This window comes from Nycticebus coucang, chromosome 4 (assembly GCF_027406575.1).
Source record: "Nycticebus coucang isolate mNycCou1 chromosome 4, mNycCou1.pri, whole genome shotgun sequence".
Classification (NCBI taxonomy): domain Eukaryota; kingdom Metazoa; phylum Chordata; class Mammalia; order Primates; family Lorisidae; genus Nycticebus; species Nycticebus coucang.
In genome coordinates, this window is record NC_069783.1 from 102,841,346 (window position 1) to 102,860,529 (window position 19,184).

General features: G+C 42.4%; 1 protein-coding gene across 1 annotated transcript; it reads left to right on the forward strand.

Annotated features, from left to right (window-relative positions):
- Positions 1-6,860: 6,860 nt before the first annotated feature.
- Positions 6,861-8,608, forward strand: LOC128583890 (elongation factor 1-alpha 1-like). Its single transcript, XM_053588534.1, has one exon. The coding sequence runs from the start codon at positions 6,919-6,921 to the stop codon at positions 8,305-8,307; it is 1,389 nt and encodes a 462-aa protein (XP_053444509.1). The 5' UTR covers positions 6,861-6,918; the 3' UTR covers positions 8,308-8,608.
- The last annotated feature ends 10,576 nt before the right edge of the window (positions 8,609-19,184 follow it).

The following is a 19,184-nucleotide window of genomic DNA, read 5'->3' on the forward strand; positions in this document are numbered from 1 at the left end:
AGCCAACCTGTGCCTCTTTAGAGGACAATTTAAACTATTCACATTAATTGAGAATATTGATAAGCCTTTTGAGAGTCCGGTGGACATTTTTAATCCTTTTGCAACAGTGGAAGTTGGAATTTGATCAAAATTTTCTGGGTGGGTTTACTTTTGTGGTGGAGGATTACACTGGTCTTTATGGAGGATAGATCTGAGAATATCCTGGAGAGCTGGTTTAGTGATGGCAAATTTCTTCAACATGTGAATGTCATTAAAGTATTTAATTTCTCTGTCATAAATGAAACTCAGTTTAGCTGGGTACAGGATCCTGGGTTGAAAGTTATTTTGTTTTAATAGATTAAAAGTCAATGACCATCCTCTTCTAGCTTGAAAGGTTTCAGCAGAGAGATCTGCAGTTATTCTAATATTCTTCCCCTTGTAGGTAATGGTTTTCTTTCATCTGGCTGCTTTCAGAATTTTCTCCTTCATATTAACTTTAGTGAAATTAATTATGATGTGTCTGGGGGATGTGTCGGGTTCAGTCATGCTGGAGTTCTGAAACTGTCAGCTATCTGGAATTCAGAATCTCTTGGCATGTCTGCAAAGTTCTCTTTCATAATCTCATGGAGAAGAGACTCTGTGCCTTGTGAAGCCACTTCATCACTTTCAGGGATCCCTATAAGATGAATATTGATTTTCTTTGAATTATCCCAGAGCTCTCTGAGAAAGTGATCTGTTTTTGCCCTCCATTTCTCTTCCTCTCTGAGAGTGTGGGAGCGTTCGAAAGCTTTCTCTTCAATGTCAGAAATCCTTTCTTCTGCTTGCTCCATTCTGTTACTGAGGGATTCTACTGTGTTTCTCAGATCTTTGAGGGATGCAACTTCTTGTCTCAATGTGTCAAAAATCTTTGGTCATTTGTTCTTTGAATTCGTTGAATTCTTGAGACATCTTTTGGGTTAGTGTTTGAAATTCTAATTCGATCTTATTTGCTATCCAGATTCTGAATTCGATTTCTGACATCTCAGTTATTTGTTTGTGCATGGGATTTTGTGCTATGTCTGCCCATTGTTCCTTGGGGGACTTGATCTACTCTGATTATTCATATTTCCAGAGTTTTTCCTTTGATTTCATCTCATGATTGTTTTTCACCATTGCCTCTGGCCATCCTCAGAGTCGGGGTGGTGTCTCTCAGAGATTAGACCCCGGGGGGATCACTCTATTGTTGCTGGATCTTTGTAGGGAGTGACCCTGTGTAGCTCTTCTGGGGCTGCCCTAGCCAGGGAGTTCTGGTTGTGGGAGCAGCACCAGAGTGTGACACCCCCGGATCCAGCAACAGGGCGGAGGGTGGTGCACACGGTTCTGGGAGTGCCTGGCGCCCAGTGACTTTGGCACAGAGGGCCCAAGACTCCAGCAGTCTCTGGCCAGGTGAAGGGCTCCGTGCAGAGGCAGGGGGGGCTCCAGAGGGCACGAGGCTACTGGAGTCCCTGGCCAGATGAGCAGGTGGTGTGGAGGCAGAAGGGTACAGGAGGGAGGAGGTGGGGTTGCGGGGCTCCCGGTGTTCCTAGTCAGGGCGTGGGGAGGTCCAGCAGGCTGGGTAGCAGGTCCTGGCGCAGCTCTTACCAAGGTCCAGGCTGATGCAGCTCTTACACAGGTCTGGGAGGGTGCCAATCGCGGGTCCAGCGCCTGTACCAACATTTTAAATGTACATTCCCCTGTACAACTCAGAGTGCAGTCTTAATCCCAGATTTTTCAAATCCATGTTCAAGGATCTTCTTTGCAGTCCCTCAGGGCCTGCTTAAATAAATTATACTGTATTTATGCACCAGAATAAAGAGTAGCTACTCAAAGGAATGATGGAAGAGGAATATCAGTTAAGTACCAACTTTATAGATCAATCAATTATGCTAAGTTTACAAAAAGAAAGTTACCAAGCAGTGTATTTAGGATTATCTCCTTTGGGTAAACAAAATAAAGTAGAGAAATGAAAGCTAGTTAGGTCAGTGATAGCTAAAAATGTTAAAAGATAGATGATAGACAGCCACCTATGGATACCTTTCTAATGCAAAGAAACAGTAGAACTTTTTGACAATATTTTACATAGTTTACCTTCGGAGAGAAGAGCCAAGAGTATGAATGAGAGAAAGAATTTCATTAAGGAAAATAAAATCTCAGGATTATCCTCCCAACTCTTTATGTAAAAAGGAAGGAGGCTGAGTCATGCAATGCCCCTTTCCAAAGGGATAGACAGATGTTACTAACATTATGCATCAATCAGACCCTGCAGAAAGACAAAGCCTTCAGGCACCTGCCAAGGGATGCCCCTACAGATTATTTGCCAGGAAATTCTTTGCTAACTTCCCATAAAGGAGTACATGCAAACTGCAAATTTGAGTCTGTGGCTAAGTCTAGCTTTTAAAACAACTCTCGTCAATCCCATACTATATTAGTCCATTTTGTACCACTATAATGGAATGCTTGAGCCTGGATAATTTATAAAGAAAAGATTTTGACTCGGCTCATGGTTTTGCAGACTGTGCAAGAGACATCACACCACCATCTGCTTCAGGTGAGGACTTCAGGGAGTTTCCAATCAAGGTGAAAAATGAAGGGAGAATGGGTCTGTTAAATGGCAAGAGAAGGAGAAAAGAGAGAGTCCTCTGGGAGATGGTGCCAGGCTCCCTAAACAACCAACTCTGTAGAACTCTCTCAAACTCATTGTGGGGAGGGCACCAGCCATTATGAAAGATCTGTTCCCATGACCCAGACACCTCCAGCAGGCTCCAACTTCAATATGGGGATCAAAGTTTAACTTGAGATCTGGAGGGGCCACACATCCAAACCCTATCACTAACATGAACACTAATAATGTTGATTATAGGTTTATTTTCCCAAGTGCAGCACAGCAACAAGACAAGATCAAACATTCTTTTGCCTCCCCAGAGACTCCTGCATAATCAATGCTTTTTTCAATCCCTTTTTCTCTTCTAACGTTCACCTTATCTTATGTAAAATCGATGTCATGGGTCTCAGGAGAATGTAACCATTTTGTTTCCATACCCACGTCACTCCTTTTCATTTCTTTCTGTATGCCCTATCCCCTTTCAAATCTGAACTCTCAAATTCCACTTTGGAAAAACAGCCACTAATTCATGTATGGTTGGTGTCTTTCCCAGGCACATCCTCAAACTTTGGCTTAATAGCCCTTCAGTAATGAGATCTTTACCTGGGTTAGTTATTTGTCATTATACAGGGTGTCCATAAGTTCATGTGCAACGTTAAATATTTTATTTTAAATTGCACACAAACTTTATAGACACCCTGTATATGCCTTTGTACCTCTAAATTTTTTTCTTACATTCAGTTTTCAATTAATGCTAACAAGTTTATTAGACCATGAAATTATTTTTCACTATTGTTGCCTTTCTACACTTAGATTTTTTGAACTGCACACGCAATGTTGTTTGTGGGTGTTAATTAAGGAAATAGTGCAGTTTAGGCCAGGATCCTCTTGTGCTGACACATTGCACATAGGCTAGTAATAGCCTGGCAGTTTAAATGGGATGCCTGCACCTGGAGGCTCAGGGCTAGCATTCTCAGAGGATGTATTTGGCCAGAGTCTAGGGCAGCCATCCTCAAACTTTTTAAACAGGGGGCCAATTCACTGTCCCTTAGATGGTTGGAGGGCCAGATTATAGTTTAAAAAAAAACAACTATGAACAAATTCCTATGCACACTGCACATATCTTATTTTGAAGTAAAAAAACAAAATGGGAACAAATACAATCACACCACCTCATGTGGCCCATGGGCCGCAGTTTGAGGACCCCTGTCTGAGCTATGCTAAGATATAGATGGGAATCACCAAAGTGAGTTAGGAAAGTTAAAATTTACCCCTTTACTTCTTTGATTGGATTTTTGGAATCACATGATGGGCCCTTATGATTTTTTCGCCTTTACTTCCAATTTTTTACTGTTAATAATTGCTTGGGATGCCCAGTTCCTTTATTTCTATTATTAATCTTATGGTCCATGTGTTCAGCACATTTTATGGCTCTTTGCTAAATAAAAGGACCCTTGAGAAATCTGTGTGGGGCTGCACTTGCTGGCCTCCTCTGGCTAGTGACAGAATATGCCTCTCCAGGCTCTCATTGGTTATTTCACCCGAGATAATTGAGTCTGAGTCTACCTTGCTCCATTCAACCTCAGTGTCTGACTGCCTGACTTTTGTGGGGTCCCGCAGGTCCCCACAGTTGATGCTTTGAGGCTGTCTAGTCATTGAGTCTGTACATGGATCCATCATTTTTTTTATTTTATTTTATTATTATTTATTTTTATTGTTAAATCATAGCTGTGTACATTAGTGCAATCAAGGGGTACAATGTGCTGGTTTCATATACAATCCAAAATATTCTCATCAAACTGTTCAACGTAGCCTTCATGGCATTTTCTTAGTTACTGTATGTAGGCATTTGTATTCTGCATTTAGTAAGTTTCGCCTGTACCCATTCTAAGATGCACTGTAGGTGTGGTCCCACCCATTACCCTTCCTCCATCATAACCTCCCCCCTCCCTTTCCCTTCTTTGGCCCTTTCTCCATAGTCTTGTGCTATAGTTGGGTTATAGCCTTCATGTGAAAGCTATAATTTAGCTTCATAGTAGAGCTGAGTACATTGGATACTTTTTCTTCCATTCCTGAGATACTTTGCTAAGAAGAATATGTTCTAGCTCCATCCATGTAAACATGAAAGAGGTAAAGTCTCCATCTTTCTTTAAGGGTGCATAATATTCCATGGTATACATGTACCACAATTTGCTAGCCCATTCGTGGGTCGATGGGCACTTGGGCTTCTTCCATTATGAATTGGGCTGCAATAAACATTCTGGTACTGATGTCTTTATTATATTGTGATTTTTGGTCTTCTGGGTATAAACCTAGTAAAGGAATTATAGGATCAAATGGCAGGTCTATTTTTAGGTCTCTAAGTATTCTCCAAACATCCTTCCAGAAGGGATGTATTAGTGTGCATTCCCACCAGCAATGTAGAAGTGTGCCCTTTTCTCCACATCCATGCCAACATCTCTGGTTTTGGGATTTTGTTATGTGGGCTACTCTTAGTGGGCTTAGGTGATATCTCAGAGTAGTTTTGATTTGCATTTCTCTGATGATTAAGGATGATGAGCTTTTTTTCATGTGTTTGTAGGTTGTGCATCTGTCTTCTTTGGAGAAGTTTCTATTCAAGTCCCTTGCCCACCCTGAGATGGGGTCATGTGTTCTTTTCTTGCTAATATGTTTGAGTTCTCTGTGGATTCTGGTTATTAGACCTTTATCGGAGGTATAACCTGCAAATATTTTCTCCCATTCTGAGGGCTGTCTGCTTGCTTTACTCACTATGTTCTTGGCTGTGCAGAAGCTTTTTAGTTTGATCAGGTCCCAGCAGTGTATTTTTGATACTGCTTCAATTGCCTGGGGAGTCTTCCTCATAAAATATTCACCTAGGCCGATTCTTTCAAGAGTTTTCCCTGCACTTTCTTCAAGTATTTTTATAGTTTCAAGTCTTAAGTTTAAATCTTTTATCCAGTGAGAGTCTGTCTTAGTTAATGGTGAAAGGTGTGGGTTCAGTTTCAATCTTCTACAGGTTGCCAGCCAGTTCACCCAGCACCATTTGTTAAATAGGGAATCTTTTCCCCACTGAATGTTTTTAATTGGCTTGTCAAAAATCAAATAACGGTCAGTAGCTGGATTCATCTCTTGGTTCTGCCGCACCCACGGCACCACAGCCGTAGTGAGGCAGCGCTGTCCGCGTTTTAGAACGCTGGTAAGGAGGCTTGTGCTCCACGGAGCTTTGCCCCCAGCGACCCCTGCACAAACGGCATCAGAAACGGTGCTTTACGTGCCAGGTCATCCGCAGGAGCTTGAACGACCGTGGCAGCCTTTAAAATTTATTACTTTGTTTTTCTTTAGCATAGGTCTGTGTGCTCTGACACTAATCACAATGTACTTTCTCAAAGCTGAACCCATCACACTACAGAATAAGATAAGGCACAAGCCTGCTAGACTCAGAGCCGCCTATAAGTCAGGCACTAAAACGTTTAAGTAATAAATACCATCACAGTAAATACCAATGATTTAGGAGTAAAACAATTTCACAACCATGAGCGGTACTGTTTATTTTAGGTATGCTTTTAACTGCTATCAATTACGAACAGAGACAAAGTAATTACATTGTTAAAAATATCTAAAACAATCAGAGCTTACCTAAACACAAAACTGCAACCTAAGGAAAAAATTTGTAACTTTCCCAGTAATTCAGAATGACCCTTGTGTAACCCATGACGCCCCTGCCTGTGAGCAGAAGTGTATAAGTACTTGCATAAGTTTCACAGTAAAATTACAGCTGCATACTTCACCCGTGGTGTGCCAGACTGTCTTTCCTGCGCCGACCTCTCAACTTTCCTCGTTCCTTCTCCCTGCTCCCCCTCGGACTGAAGCCCACCGACAGGGTGGTCCGCGGCATGGTTCTCTATTCTGTTCCAGACATCCACTTCTCTGTTTTTGTGCCTGTACCATGCTGTTTTGATCACGGATCCATCATTCTTGCATTCAGTAGGCAAGTGTTGAGTGCCCTTGATATGCCACTCTGGTGCCGCGGAAGACAGAGGCCACAGGGCACATCCCCACCCTTGAGGAGTTCATGGCCTTCCTAGTAGGGAGAAGCTGTTCATTAGAGGTTTGCTAACTATACACTAAGTGACATCCTGGAGAAAATCATAGTGTGATGAGAGGGCACAGAAAAGAGGGGGATGACCCTACCTGCCAGTGTGCCCGTGAAAGAATGCAGTTACAGCCATGAGGATTAATGAAAGTCTGTCCTTTCGCTTTTTCACAATGGGTTTGCCGCCAGAACACAGGTGTTGTGAAAACCGCCCATATGATCCAAAATGGGGAAGGAAAAGACTCATATCAACATCATTGTCATTGGACACATAGATTCGGGCAAGTCCACCACTACTGGCCATCTGATCTACAAATGTGGTGGCATTGACAAGAGAACCATTGAAAAATTTGAGAAAGAGGCTGCTGAGATGGGAAAGGGCTCCTTCAAGGACGCGTGGGTCTTGGATAAACTGAAGGCTGAACGTGAGCGTGGTATCACCACTGATATCTCCCTATGGAAATTTGAGACCAGCAAATACTATGTTACTATCATTGATGCCCCAGGACACAGAGACTTTATCAAAAACATGATCACAGGCACATCTCAGGCTGACTGTGCTGTCCTGATAGTTGCTGCTGGTGTTGGTGAATTTGAAGCTGGTATCTCAAAGAATGGGCAGACCCGTGAGCATGCCCTTCTGGCTTACACACTAGGTGTGAGACAACTAATTGTTGACGTTAACAAGATGGATTCTACTGAGCCGCCCTATAGCCAGAAGAGATACGAGGAAATCGTTAAAGAAGTCAGCACTTACATTAAGAAAATTGGCTACAACCCTGACACAGTAGCATTCATGCCAATTTCTGGTTGGAATGGTGACAACATGTTGGAGCCAAGTGCAAACATGTCTTGGTTCAAGGGATGGAAAGTCACCGGGAAGGATGGCAATGCCAGTGGAACCACGCTGCTTGAACCTCTGGATTGCATTCTGCCACCAACTCGTCCAACTGACAAGCCCTTGAGTCTGCTTCTGCAGGATGTCTACAAAATTGGTGGTATTGGTACTGTCCCTGTGGGCCGAGTGGAGACTGGTGTTCTCAAACCTGGCATGGGGGTCACCTTTGCTCCAGTTAATGTTACAACTGAAGTAAAGTCTGTTGAAATGCAGCATGAAGCTTTGAGTGAAGCTCTTCCAGGAGACAACGTGGGCTTCAATATCAAGAATGTGTCTGTCAAAGATGTTCGTCGTGGCAGTGTTGCTGGTGATAGCAAAAATGACCCACCAATGGAAGCAGCTGGCTTCACTGCTCAGGTGATTATCCTGAACCATCCAGGCCAAATTAGTGCTGGCTACGCTCCTGTACTAGATTGTCACACAGCTCACACTGCCTGCAAGTTTGCTGAGCTGAAGGAAAAGATTGACCGCCGCTCTGGTAAAAAGCTGGAAGATGGCCCTAAATTCCTGAAATCCAGTGACGCCGCCATCGTCGATATGGTTCCTGGCAAACCCATGTGTGTTGAGAGGTTCTCAGATTATCCTCCTCTGGGTCATTTTGCTGTTCGTGACATGAGACAGACAATTGCTGTTGGTGTCATCAAAGCAATGGACAAGAAGGCTGCTGGAGCTGGCAAGGTCACCAAGTCTGCCCAGAAAGCTCAGAAGGCTAAATGAATATTATCTCTAATACCTGCCACCCCAGTCTTAATCAGTGGTGGAAGAACGGTCTCAGAACTGTTTGTTTCAATTGGCCATTTAAGTTTAATAGTAAAAGACTGGTTAATGATAACAATGCATCGTAAAACCTTCAGAAGGAAAGGAAAATGTTTTGTGGACCATTTGTTTCTTTTTGTGTGGCAGTTTTAAGTTATTAGTTTTTAAAATCAGTACTTTTTAATGGAAACAACATGACCAAAAATCTGTCACAGAATTTTGAGACCCATTAAAACAAAGTTTAATGAGAAAAAAAAAAAAAGAAAGTCTGTCCTTTCACTTCATGAGATGATAAAATTTAGTCACCCTAGGAGAGGAGCATGATATAGCCTGGACCAGGGGACACAGCTCAAGAAAGACAGCAAGGAAAGGGTAGCTTTATCTGACCCTCAGGGAAGAAACAGGTCTATCTTAGTCTGCTAGGGACTCTATGACAATACTACAGACTGGGTGGCTAAAACATCAGATAGTTATATTCTCACTGTTCTGTAGGCTTAAACTTCAAGATGAAGGCATTGGGAAGTCCAAATCCTTTCTTATGTAGGACACTGGTCATTCTGGATGAGGATGCACTCTAAATACCTCACTTTAACAGAATTTTCTCTTAAGGGCTGACCTCCAAATTCAGCCACATTCTGAGGTAGGAGGGGTTAAGAATTCAATATTTGAATTGGAGCTGGGGGTGGGGGGCGATACAATTCAGCCCATCAAAAGATCTTAGCCAAAAACTAAGTTGACAGTGGTCAGAGGAACACTGTGTCATGCTGAAGGCTGCTTCCTATCAGCCTTTAACAAACAAATGTATCTGTGTTAACAAATAAATGTATCAGCTTTGAGCTGACTGGTTTGTTAATTATGCCAGGTGTGGTGGAGAGCAGAGGGGAGACACTTTCTGGCCATCCAGCAGAGAGATGTTGTGCCACTATTCCTGCCTGAGCAAGAGGGAGCTCAGGGCTTATCCAAGAGCCCAGATTATAGAATCCCCAGATAAAGCCCCCACATGTCACCATCAGGAGTGTCTAGCAGGCCCAGGACAATCTGGCTCCAGCTTCAGCCTCCCTCACTTGGGAACTGTGAGTTTCCCCATGACAGCACAAACCCAGCACCTGCCGGCCATCCCCACTGAGCTCTCCTCTCACCTGCTGCCCTGTGGCTGCCCTCTACAAACTAGGACAAGTAACAGTCACCAAGGATGTACAGTTAAGACTCATTCCAGATCTCAGGAACTTCAGTCTTTATAAAGACTCAAGACTGAAGTCTATTAGTCTATTTAGGAAATCAACAGTAAATTTCCTGGGGGGAGGAGGGTCAGACTCTATTTCTCAGAGAAGTTTACTGTTCTCACCTGTTTGGGTTTTTCTTTCTTTCTTTCTTTCTTTTTCTTTATTGCTTATTTGCTTTTTCCAACTAAAATTATAACCCTGTGCCTGAGAAGAAAATGTCACTCCACCGCATTTTCCCTCTTCACTCTGTAAGGAAGGAGGAAGCCACCACCCATAGTCCTGCTAAGCCCACTCCCCACGCCCATGCTTCTGTTCACAGGCTCCGCAAGTGGCCACCTCCTCAGGGGCAGGTAAACAATTCTTTAATCCTTTAATCCTTTTATGCTGACATACAATTGAGCTTATTTCCACTAGTGATGAAATCCTCTAATCTCCCAAGTAACTGAGCAGTGAGTATGGCTTTCCCTGCAAACACATCTGTTGTGGAGAGAAATAAATGATCCCTGCAGGTGTCCAAGTGGTAAATCTATACTCTCAGCAGGTGTTTCCACTGAAGGGCCAACAGGTAAGGCCACTGGGATCCCCGACTATTTCTTTCCCCCAGACAAATAGTAGCCAGAGTACATATTCCCATCACCACTGCCAACACATTTAGTCCAGAAGATGCCTATAAAGTGAATGTTTTTTTCCATTACTTCAAGACAGAATAAATACAATCATTTGACTGCAGAGGAGTCTCTGAGCTGGTCTCAGCCATTGGAATTCCTGTTCCCTACCAACAACTCTCCAACAGCAACCAGTGTGCTCTCTGACCAAAGGAAATCAGAGTTCTGACTTTTTTTTCATATTTTAAAATTTAGTCTGAATTATTCATGTTTTCTCCATTGCTTTAAGTCTAGAAGATCAACAATACAATAAATCAAGCCCTGATTTATGGCATTTGACAATTACCAAGGAATAAATCATTCCATCGTGGTTGATTTCAAGCTACCAATACGAGATAAACTTCTCCTGAGCCAACAAGAGAGGCTCAAGCCCATATAATTTATTGTAATAATTTAATAAATTTGATTAATTTTTTTTTTGAGACAGAGTCTCACTCTGGTGCCCTGGGTAGAGTGCTGTGACATCATAGCTCACAGCAAGCTCCAACTCCTGGGCTCAAATGGTGCTCTTGCCTCAGCCTCCTGAGTATCTGGGCCTTCAGGTGCCTGCCATAGCACCCAGTTAGTTTGTCTATTTTTAGTAGAGATGGGGTCTCACTCTTGCTCAGGCAGGTCTCAAACTTCTGAGCTCAGGCGATCTACCCACCTTGGCCTCCCAGAGTGCTAGGATTACAGATGTGAGCCACTGCAGCTGGCCTGATTAAATTTTATAATTTAATCAAGTAAATAATATCAGAGTTCTGATTTTAAGCAAGTGGATTTAAACCCTTCAAAGGGCCCCTCTTGATTTGGAATAAAAGCCAGCCCAACTCTTTCCTAATCACAAAGCCTACTTGGCCTGACCCCTCCCTACCCTCCTGATCTCACCCCACCACTCACCCCTGATGACCACATGGATTTGAGCCTCATGTTGGCTCAGGAGCTGGTCTGGCTCCATGGGGCTCTCAGGACCTGGCATTCCCTCACCAAGACTCTTGTTCTGCTTAGCTCCTCAGGTCCAAATTCCACCCACTTCAGAGAGCATGTTCACAACACCTTGCCCATCATGCCATTGCTTTCCATCACTGAATCTCATTAGTTTCTTCATGGCACAGCACCTGCTGCAATCTTATTATTTGATTATTACATGGGGTCTGCCTCCTCACACCGAATTGGAAGCTCTTCCCCACTACCGAAAGGTAAGCAATCCTAGAAGGTGCTCAGTAACTATTTGTGGGAAGGATAGGTTAACGTACAAATGAGGGCTACCTATCTACATACAGAAGTCAGACAAAAAGCTCCATAGTTATCTTGTTTGAAATTATCTGAGTAAGTCCCTATAATTTGTATTTTGTTCCTTAGTACTCACAAACTTGTCATGATTTTTGAACATCATGGTCCAGATGTGACTAGCATTTCAGATTTCTTAGGTCATTTCCACCATCCCTACGATTAGCTAGTCCAGTCAGAAGTTCTAAGGCATTTATACATGGACAGAAGAATCAACACAATTATTATAAATTTTTTTGTAATTCACAATTAAACACACATCTTTCATATGACCATCATTGCAGTTCTGGGTGGGGGCCTCAGTGATGATTATTCTGGACTAACAGTCCAGAACATAACATTTCCAGTAATTGCCAATATACCATTTCTCTCACTTCATTCATTTTCCCTAGAACAAATGGCAATGGACTAAATTGACATCAAATGTGTAGTATTTTAAAATTTAAAGTTTTATAGCTTAGAGCAGTGGTTCTCAACCTGTGGGTCACTACCCCTTTTTAACAATGAAAATACATTGCGGCAGTAGGAAGGTTGAGAACCATTGGCTTAGAGCAAGTATCTTTCGGAGGCCATTGCTTTACTATTTTTAAATGTATAATCATACATATAAATAACTTGGTTGGCTTTGAAGATTATTAGTTTAACATATAAAAATGTGAAATATAGTTTATTTAGACAATTACAGGTTTCCTAATCTAATTTCCTTCAAAGTCATTGCTTCAAAATCTGGAGCAACCTATAGCTCTGCTTCTGTTATCAAAAGTAAGCCTCTTGGCATTAAACTGCACTAATCAATTTTACATTAAGACCTTTCTGTCCACTGTAGGAAGGACTGTATAATAATGACTAAGAAGATTTGAAGGTCACCTGCCTGAGTTCATATCCCAAATTAGCTGTGTAACTCTTGGGGGGTTATTGAAGCTCTCTTAGCCTTAGATTTCTCACCTGTAAAATGGGAAAAATCATAATATCTATGTGCCAGGACTATAGTAAAGGTTTTAAAATGATAGTAAGACAAGTAGAGCTCTTACAAGTTGGTCTCAGTTATATACTGACCTTTAATGAGTATTAGCTATTTATTGTTTCACTTATTTCATTTGGGGGTCCATAGGTCCTTTGCATGGCAATTACCGAAAGTGATAAAAATTAACATATTAACCCTCACACACATAATAAGATATTTAAATGCTGTTTAAGCTATATGTGGAACAAAAGCATATGCAAAATAACATTAAGACAAGGTAGCTATAGTTTTATGAAATAAATAAAAACAGTGAATTTAGCAAATACAAAATTGCCATGCAGCATGTTCATAGGAACATTCATGATAAGAGAATCATGTGAAGCACAATTAAATTAAACAAGCAAAACCAAATAAAAATGCTTAGTTTATAATTATTAATAAATAGAAAAAATGAAAAAAATTAATGGAAAAAATGGAATTCTAAACAAGAAAGGTGTCATTGCATCTTTAACCTTTGGCATTTATTCCATTTGAACATCAAGTAAATGATGAACCAGGGGTAGTAGTCAGGTTTTATCTTTTCGCCAACTCTTTCCAATTGGAAGTGACTCTCTGGAAATTTGGGATAAAAGAATTCTGAGGACACATCTGGGTTCACTGGGAAAAGAGTTCCCTGTCCATTTATGGATGTACATACACTACAGGTACAGGAGGGAAGGAAGCTGCTCTACCTTGTAATTTCAAACTTACAATTTCAAAATGGTTTGCCAGTGCCAGGAAATAGCCATGAAACAAAGCAGTTTGGAATCAATGGTCAAACTGTGCCATCGGGAAAACTGGCTGCAGTTCATGACGGGGCTTTCATTGGTTACTTCCTTTACTTTCTCCTTCATCTGTGGAGCACTTAGATGCAACCTGATCCCTGAAGCAGGTCCTATATCAAGGGAAGGAAGGGACAGGATAATGCAAGAACCACTCCACAAGCCCTCCTCCGTATGTGACGCATGTCAGGGCTTCAGAACTCATGAACTGCCCTGGAGAAGACACTAAAGAAAGCAAAGTCATCAAGGGTCAACAAAAAGCAAAGAGCAAAGTCTTGAACCTCTCTCGCTTGGAACTTGTGAGTATTACTGAAAGTTCCCATCTTTCACTACCAATCAGCTTCCTTCAGGGGGAACACTTAGCAAGGTCAGGAAGAAGGGGGGGAAGGGGGTCACTTTCTCCAGCAAAAAATAGAAAAACATTTTTTTTTTCAAAAATATGAAGGAAGCAAAAAAAGTATTTTTCTTCCCCAGTCCCAAATTTCCCAAGGCTTCTGTCCTTCGGCCCCATTGTGGCCTTATTAAATTAAAGAGTAATTCTCCTCAAAAGTTAGCTTAAATTCCCCTGAGAAAACTATTGCCAAGTTTCTCCCTGCAGGTGGGAGACAGCCTGACAATCCCAGCTCTCTTTGGGGGCCAGGGTAGGAGATCACCGAAGGTTAGGTAATGGAGATGCACCCAAGCAAGACTAAGACCCCCGTCTCAGCAAATATAGAAAAAAACAGCCCTCCATTGTGGTGGGGCCTGCAGTCCCAGCCACTTGGGAAGTGGGCGAGTCTCACAAACCCAGGGGTTCAAGGCTGTTGTGAGTGCCAGTGTCACAACACAGTCTAGCCCAGGAGCAAGACTGCCCCAAAAAACAAAAAACAAAACAAACAGGATGTCTTGGTTGTCTAAAGGAGTTATGAAAGAAAGATAAGAAAAATAGAAAACTAACCCAAAAAAGGAAAAAAGCAACAGAAGAACCAAAAGTTAATATTTAAAAAATAGATATTACACGGAGGCCAGATGGCTCCAGGATAGGAAAAGAAAAAGAAAAGAAAAAAAATTATTGTAAAGGATACCAGTTGGCGCTCCTGGGTTTAAAAACAAACAAGCTAGAAAACAAGCAACAACAACAACAACAAAACCCTGCGTTCAATTCTGAATGTGGTGGGGGCAGGAAGTTACTAGCTATTTGCCATGAAAACCCAGCCTTGATTTCCTGATTTTTTTTATTTTAATCTGGGCATGGTAGCTATGCAAGAGTCAGATCCCTGTAGGGGTGGGGAAACAAAGTCCTGAAGCTTAGGCCAGACTTTCTGGGGGATGCACCTTGGCCATCCAAACAGTTCCTGGCAGCTATAGGGGCATCTGTGTGAGAGGCAGTGTCTGCCCAATTCAGCCTGCTCCCCTGTGGGAGTAGGTTGACCCCTCAACACTGCTCGAAACTGGGTCTCCATGGGTGCCGACTGGTTCAAGTTTTCAGCACTCTCCTTTCCTTGCCTGCAGCTCTCAGGATGGGGCATAGGGAGGTGCCTAGCAGCCAGGGCCCTAGCTGGACAAGTTCCACGTCTAAACCTACACCTGGCGCTGCTGCTATGAGTGCCCAGGCTCAAGCCTCCAGCTCCATTTCAAAGAGGAGTCCTGTGGAACCTTAATTTCTGCTCAGTTCATACCACACCCACTCCTGGAGAGACAGGCCCTCCCAGAGTTCAGTCCGATCCCCAGATCACCCCAACAGGGTGCTGTGGAGGGAGGGGATGGAGGAGAATCTTCTGCAGACTTAATGCCACTGGGATTCCACGTGTGGGCTCTGTCCCTGTGTCACAGCATTCCCTTGCACCACTTTCTGTACAAGCCTCCCATTCATTTTATCTTTTTTGGCTTCTGGTGTCCCACGCTGTCTCACTGTGTTATCACAATGTTGCTTCTGGGCAGGACCATCTGTGGAGGCCACTAGACACTCTTTTCCCTGACATCATTGAGAGGGGCAGATGAGGCATGTCTCTAGTCCAACATCTTGGAGGCATTTCCTCTAAGTTGTATGTCAGAGGCTCTTAAAGAATAAATTACAGGGCAGCACCTGTGTCTCAAAGGAGTAGGGCACCAGCCCCATATACCAGAGGTGGCAGGTTCAAACCCAGCCCCGGCCAAAAAGTGCAAAAAAAAGAATGAATTAAAGATTTATCACCTAGGGCTGTGGGCATAGTTACACAAACTGGGGTCATGAAAGGTCTAGTCCTGTCCAGGATATAGAATTAAGTCCAAGGTGGGGCAAACACAGTATGGGGCAGGAGAGTGATGGCAGCTGCAAAGCAATGTCCATCCGGGACCAGATTCTGTCCTTCATGAGGCTTTTTGGAATAGTTGATCACACTTCTTGGAAGATTACACCACTTTTAATATCTCAAACTTCTACCCAATTTCTAAAAAAACTCGTAAGAACATGCCTCTGGGTGGCGCCCGTAGCTCAGTGAATAGGTTGCCAGCCACATACACTGAGGCTGGCCGGTTTGAATCTGGGAGTAGTGGCTAAAACAACAATGACAACTGCAACAACAAAAAATTGCTGGACCTTGTGGACGGCGCCTGTAGTCCCAGCTACTTGGCAGGCTGAAGCAAGAGAATCGCTTAAGCCCAATAGTTTGAGGTTGCTGTGAGCTGAGCCGCCACGGCACTATCATCAGGGCAACAGCTTGAGACTCTGTCTCAAAAAATAAATAAATAAGAGAACATGCCTCCCATTTTGGAGAAAGAGGCAGCACAAACAAGTATATTGGCAACATGTGCCAAAGTCAGCTTCACTGGCCTGCATTTACTTTCCAACTTTGGAGCTGATTCTTTAAGTTCTGTGTCTCTGTGACCCCATTAAAGCTGTCCTTCCAGGGACCGGTAATCCGTCAAATTTATTCTTCAACAAAATCAAGAATGTTGCAAAATATGTGTAGTAGGCCTGCGTAGGCCTAAAACATAATACATATTTCTGAAGCATCAATTTTTCTTCTACATTCTGGGTAGAAGGAAATCATTTTTATGTGAACTATTAATAGATATATCACAGGAAAAAAAATGTAAAACATTCAATTTTTCTAAACAGATTTTATTTTTAGGGAAGTTTTAGGTTCACAGCAAAATTAAGCACAAGGTATGTAGCAGCCCGTATAGCCTATGGCTAGGAGGATGGAGAGTTATAAAAAAATACCTATATAGCTCAATAATGGAACACCTTGGTGAAAAGGGCATAGAGAGGGACTTAGCGCTCCTAACAAGCATGAGAGCTCGCGCCATGAGAGCAGTGGTGAATTGGCAGTCTCTACACCTGTGGTGTTGAGAGGCATGAGATCAGCCTTAAATTGGGCTGGAGGAGCAGGCAGTCAGGAGCATGTGCATTCTATCACAGACCCACTTACTCTGACTCTGTCTCCTCTCCTGCCTGTAGAATGCCAGCACAGTGTCTCTCTGCTGAAGATTACCGAGCTCTACTAACGACTATGATCTATCTATTCTAAGACTGCTTTACTCTAATACTCTCTCTCTCTCCTGCAGAAGTAGATAGCCCTCAGGCACCTAAGAGACATTAGCGGTCTGCGTCCAGAACCTAGTTAAGCTGGACCCTGACAAAGGTATGCAGAGATTTCCTGCATCCTCCCCCCAACCCGCACACATGTATAGCCTCCCCCAGTTTCTGCCACCCCAACCAGAGTGGGACATTTGTTACTTCATCTATGAACCTACATGGATAGACACATCATTATCACCCAAAGTCCTGAGTAAACATGACAGTTCACTCTTGGTACTGTATATTCTATGGGTATTAACAAATGTATGACAATGCCTATCCACTATTATAGTATCATAGAGAGTAGTTTCCCTGCCCTGAGAAGTCTGTGTCATCTGTCTGATCATTTTTCTTCCCAACCCGGGCAACCACTGATCTTTTACTGTCTCCACAGTTTTCCCTTCTCTAGAGTGTCACATAGATGGAATCCTACAGGATGCAGCCTTTTCAGATTGGTTTCTCAACCTTAGTGACAGGCACTTAGGTTCCTCCATGGCTTCTCATGGCTTGGTAACTCATTTCTTTTTAGCTCTAGATAATATTCAGTTATAACTCATTTAATTTTTAAGACAAAAGAAAATTCTTCAAAATTTTCTCTTTTGCCTGGTGCGGCTTTAGGACACAACTCCAGCTGTCCCTTCTCCCCTACCTATGATGTTACATCTTCAGTCACCTTAAGGACTTCAATTCCTGGAAAAGTCAAAGCTTTTACAATGTTCAGCTGTTAACATGGGCTGCTTTTTTTTCACTTTAGAAGGGAGTGCAGTGTCCTATAAAGGTGGTGTCACACTTGTTTTATTAATTCCAGAACACTTTGTTAGAAATAAAATGTACAGGATCCCCAAAATAGAAGACAGGGAAGAGTGGACCTGCTTAGGTCAAATGGACGGGAAGGCGGGGCCAGATCCCATCCCCTCAGGAGCCACATGCACCCAGCTCTCCCGGGTGGATGGGGGCATCCCAAGTGTCTTCCAAGCATCTTCAGACCTGCCAGTGACTGGCCTTAAAGACTTAAGAAATTTTAAATTTAGACTTTGTCCTGGATATGGTGTGTCCTGCCTGCCTGAGAGACCCAAGGTGGAGGACAACAAGGGGCAGGCAAGTTGCAGAGACACACACTGCCATTGCACACTGCAGTCACTTTAAAGGTTATAACTCAGCAAGCAACTCATAAATGGAGTGGCCATGATTTTATTTGACTTTGAGTTAAGGAGACTGTTATATTAACATGCAATTATTAAGTCACAGGGAACTTACAATGACAGTCTGACCCCCTCATTTGCCAGCTGAAGGAAGCAAAATTCAGAATTAAGACCAGAATGGATTCTTCTGACATCAGCCCAATGCCCTTCTATCTCAAGCCTTCTTACTAGGCCTCAGAGTATTGAGGAAATATGGTAAATGTTTTCCATAAGGCTTTTCAACCTAGATAATAAAATTTCCCTGAGTGTTTTAAATTGCACATAACTTAATATGTTCTTCTGTTTTCTTAATATGCACTTCAGTTGTCTAACAACAAAAAGAAAAAATACAACTTCAATAAAGCTTACAAACCTAGTAAATCAAGCTTATGAATATGCTAACATTTAAATTCTCTAATATATTGTCAAGCTTGGTAAAATCGTCTGAATATTCAACCTAAAATCTCAAGCATAATATTAAAGTACTTAACAACATATTAACTTCCAACTTTAAAGTTCATCTGTTAGATATTCTGAAGTGCCAACTTCTTGTCTACGTAATAAGCACTTACTAAATGTTCCAAAATTATTCTTAAACTTGTAACAAAAATTGTGATGCTATGGTTTGATTTAGTTTATAGTATTTCTATAATAAGTTTAATTGCAATATTTTAATAGAGATTTAAAAAGTGATCTACTATGGAAAATATTATCATATCCCAAACCAGTCAGGTTTACTCCCCTAAGCAAAGTGAGGTTCCTCCTTATTTGGTGGACAGGAGTCTGTGAACTTAATGCCCTCCACCCATTGCCCCTGGGCTCCCCAAGGCTGCCTCTGCCTGACCCTTGGGCCTCAGACAAACATCTCTGATGAGCCCAAACAGAAGCAGCCCTCGGCTAACACATCTCCCAGATTTGCGATCCTGCCTGGTGGTTTTTCCATCAGAAGCGTGTTTATTTCTTTATCTTTACACCCTGAAACAAAGCTTTTACAATGTTCAGGCTCCCATAGTTTTGACTTCTCTCACGTAAGTTAACAGGAAACACAGTAATGAATTCCCACCACATATCCCTCCCAACTCTCTGACATAATATTTTTTTTTATGGACTGAACTGTTCTAACAGTTGACATGCATCCCTTTCTCTGAAACACCTTTCCAGTCCACATAGGAAG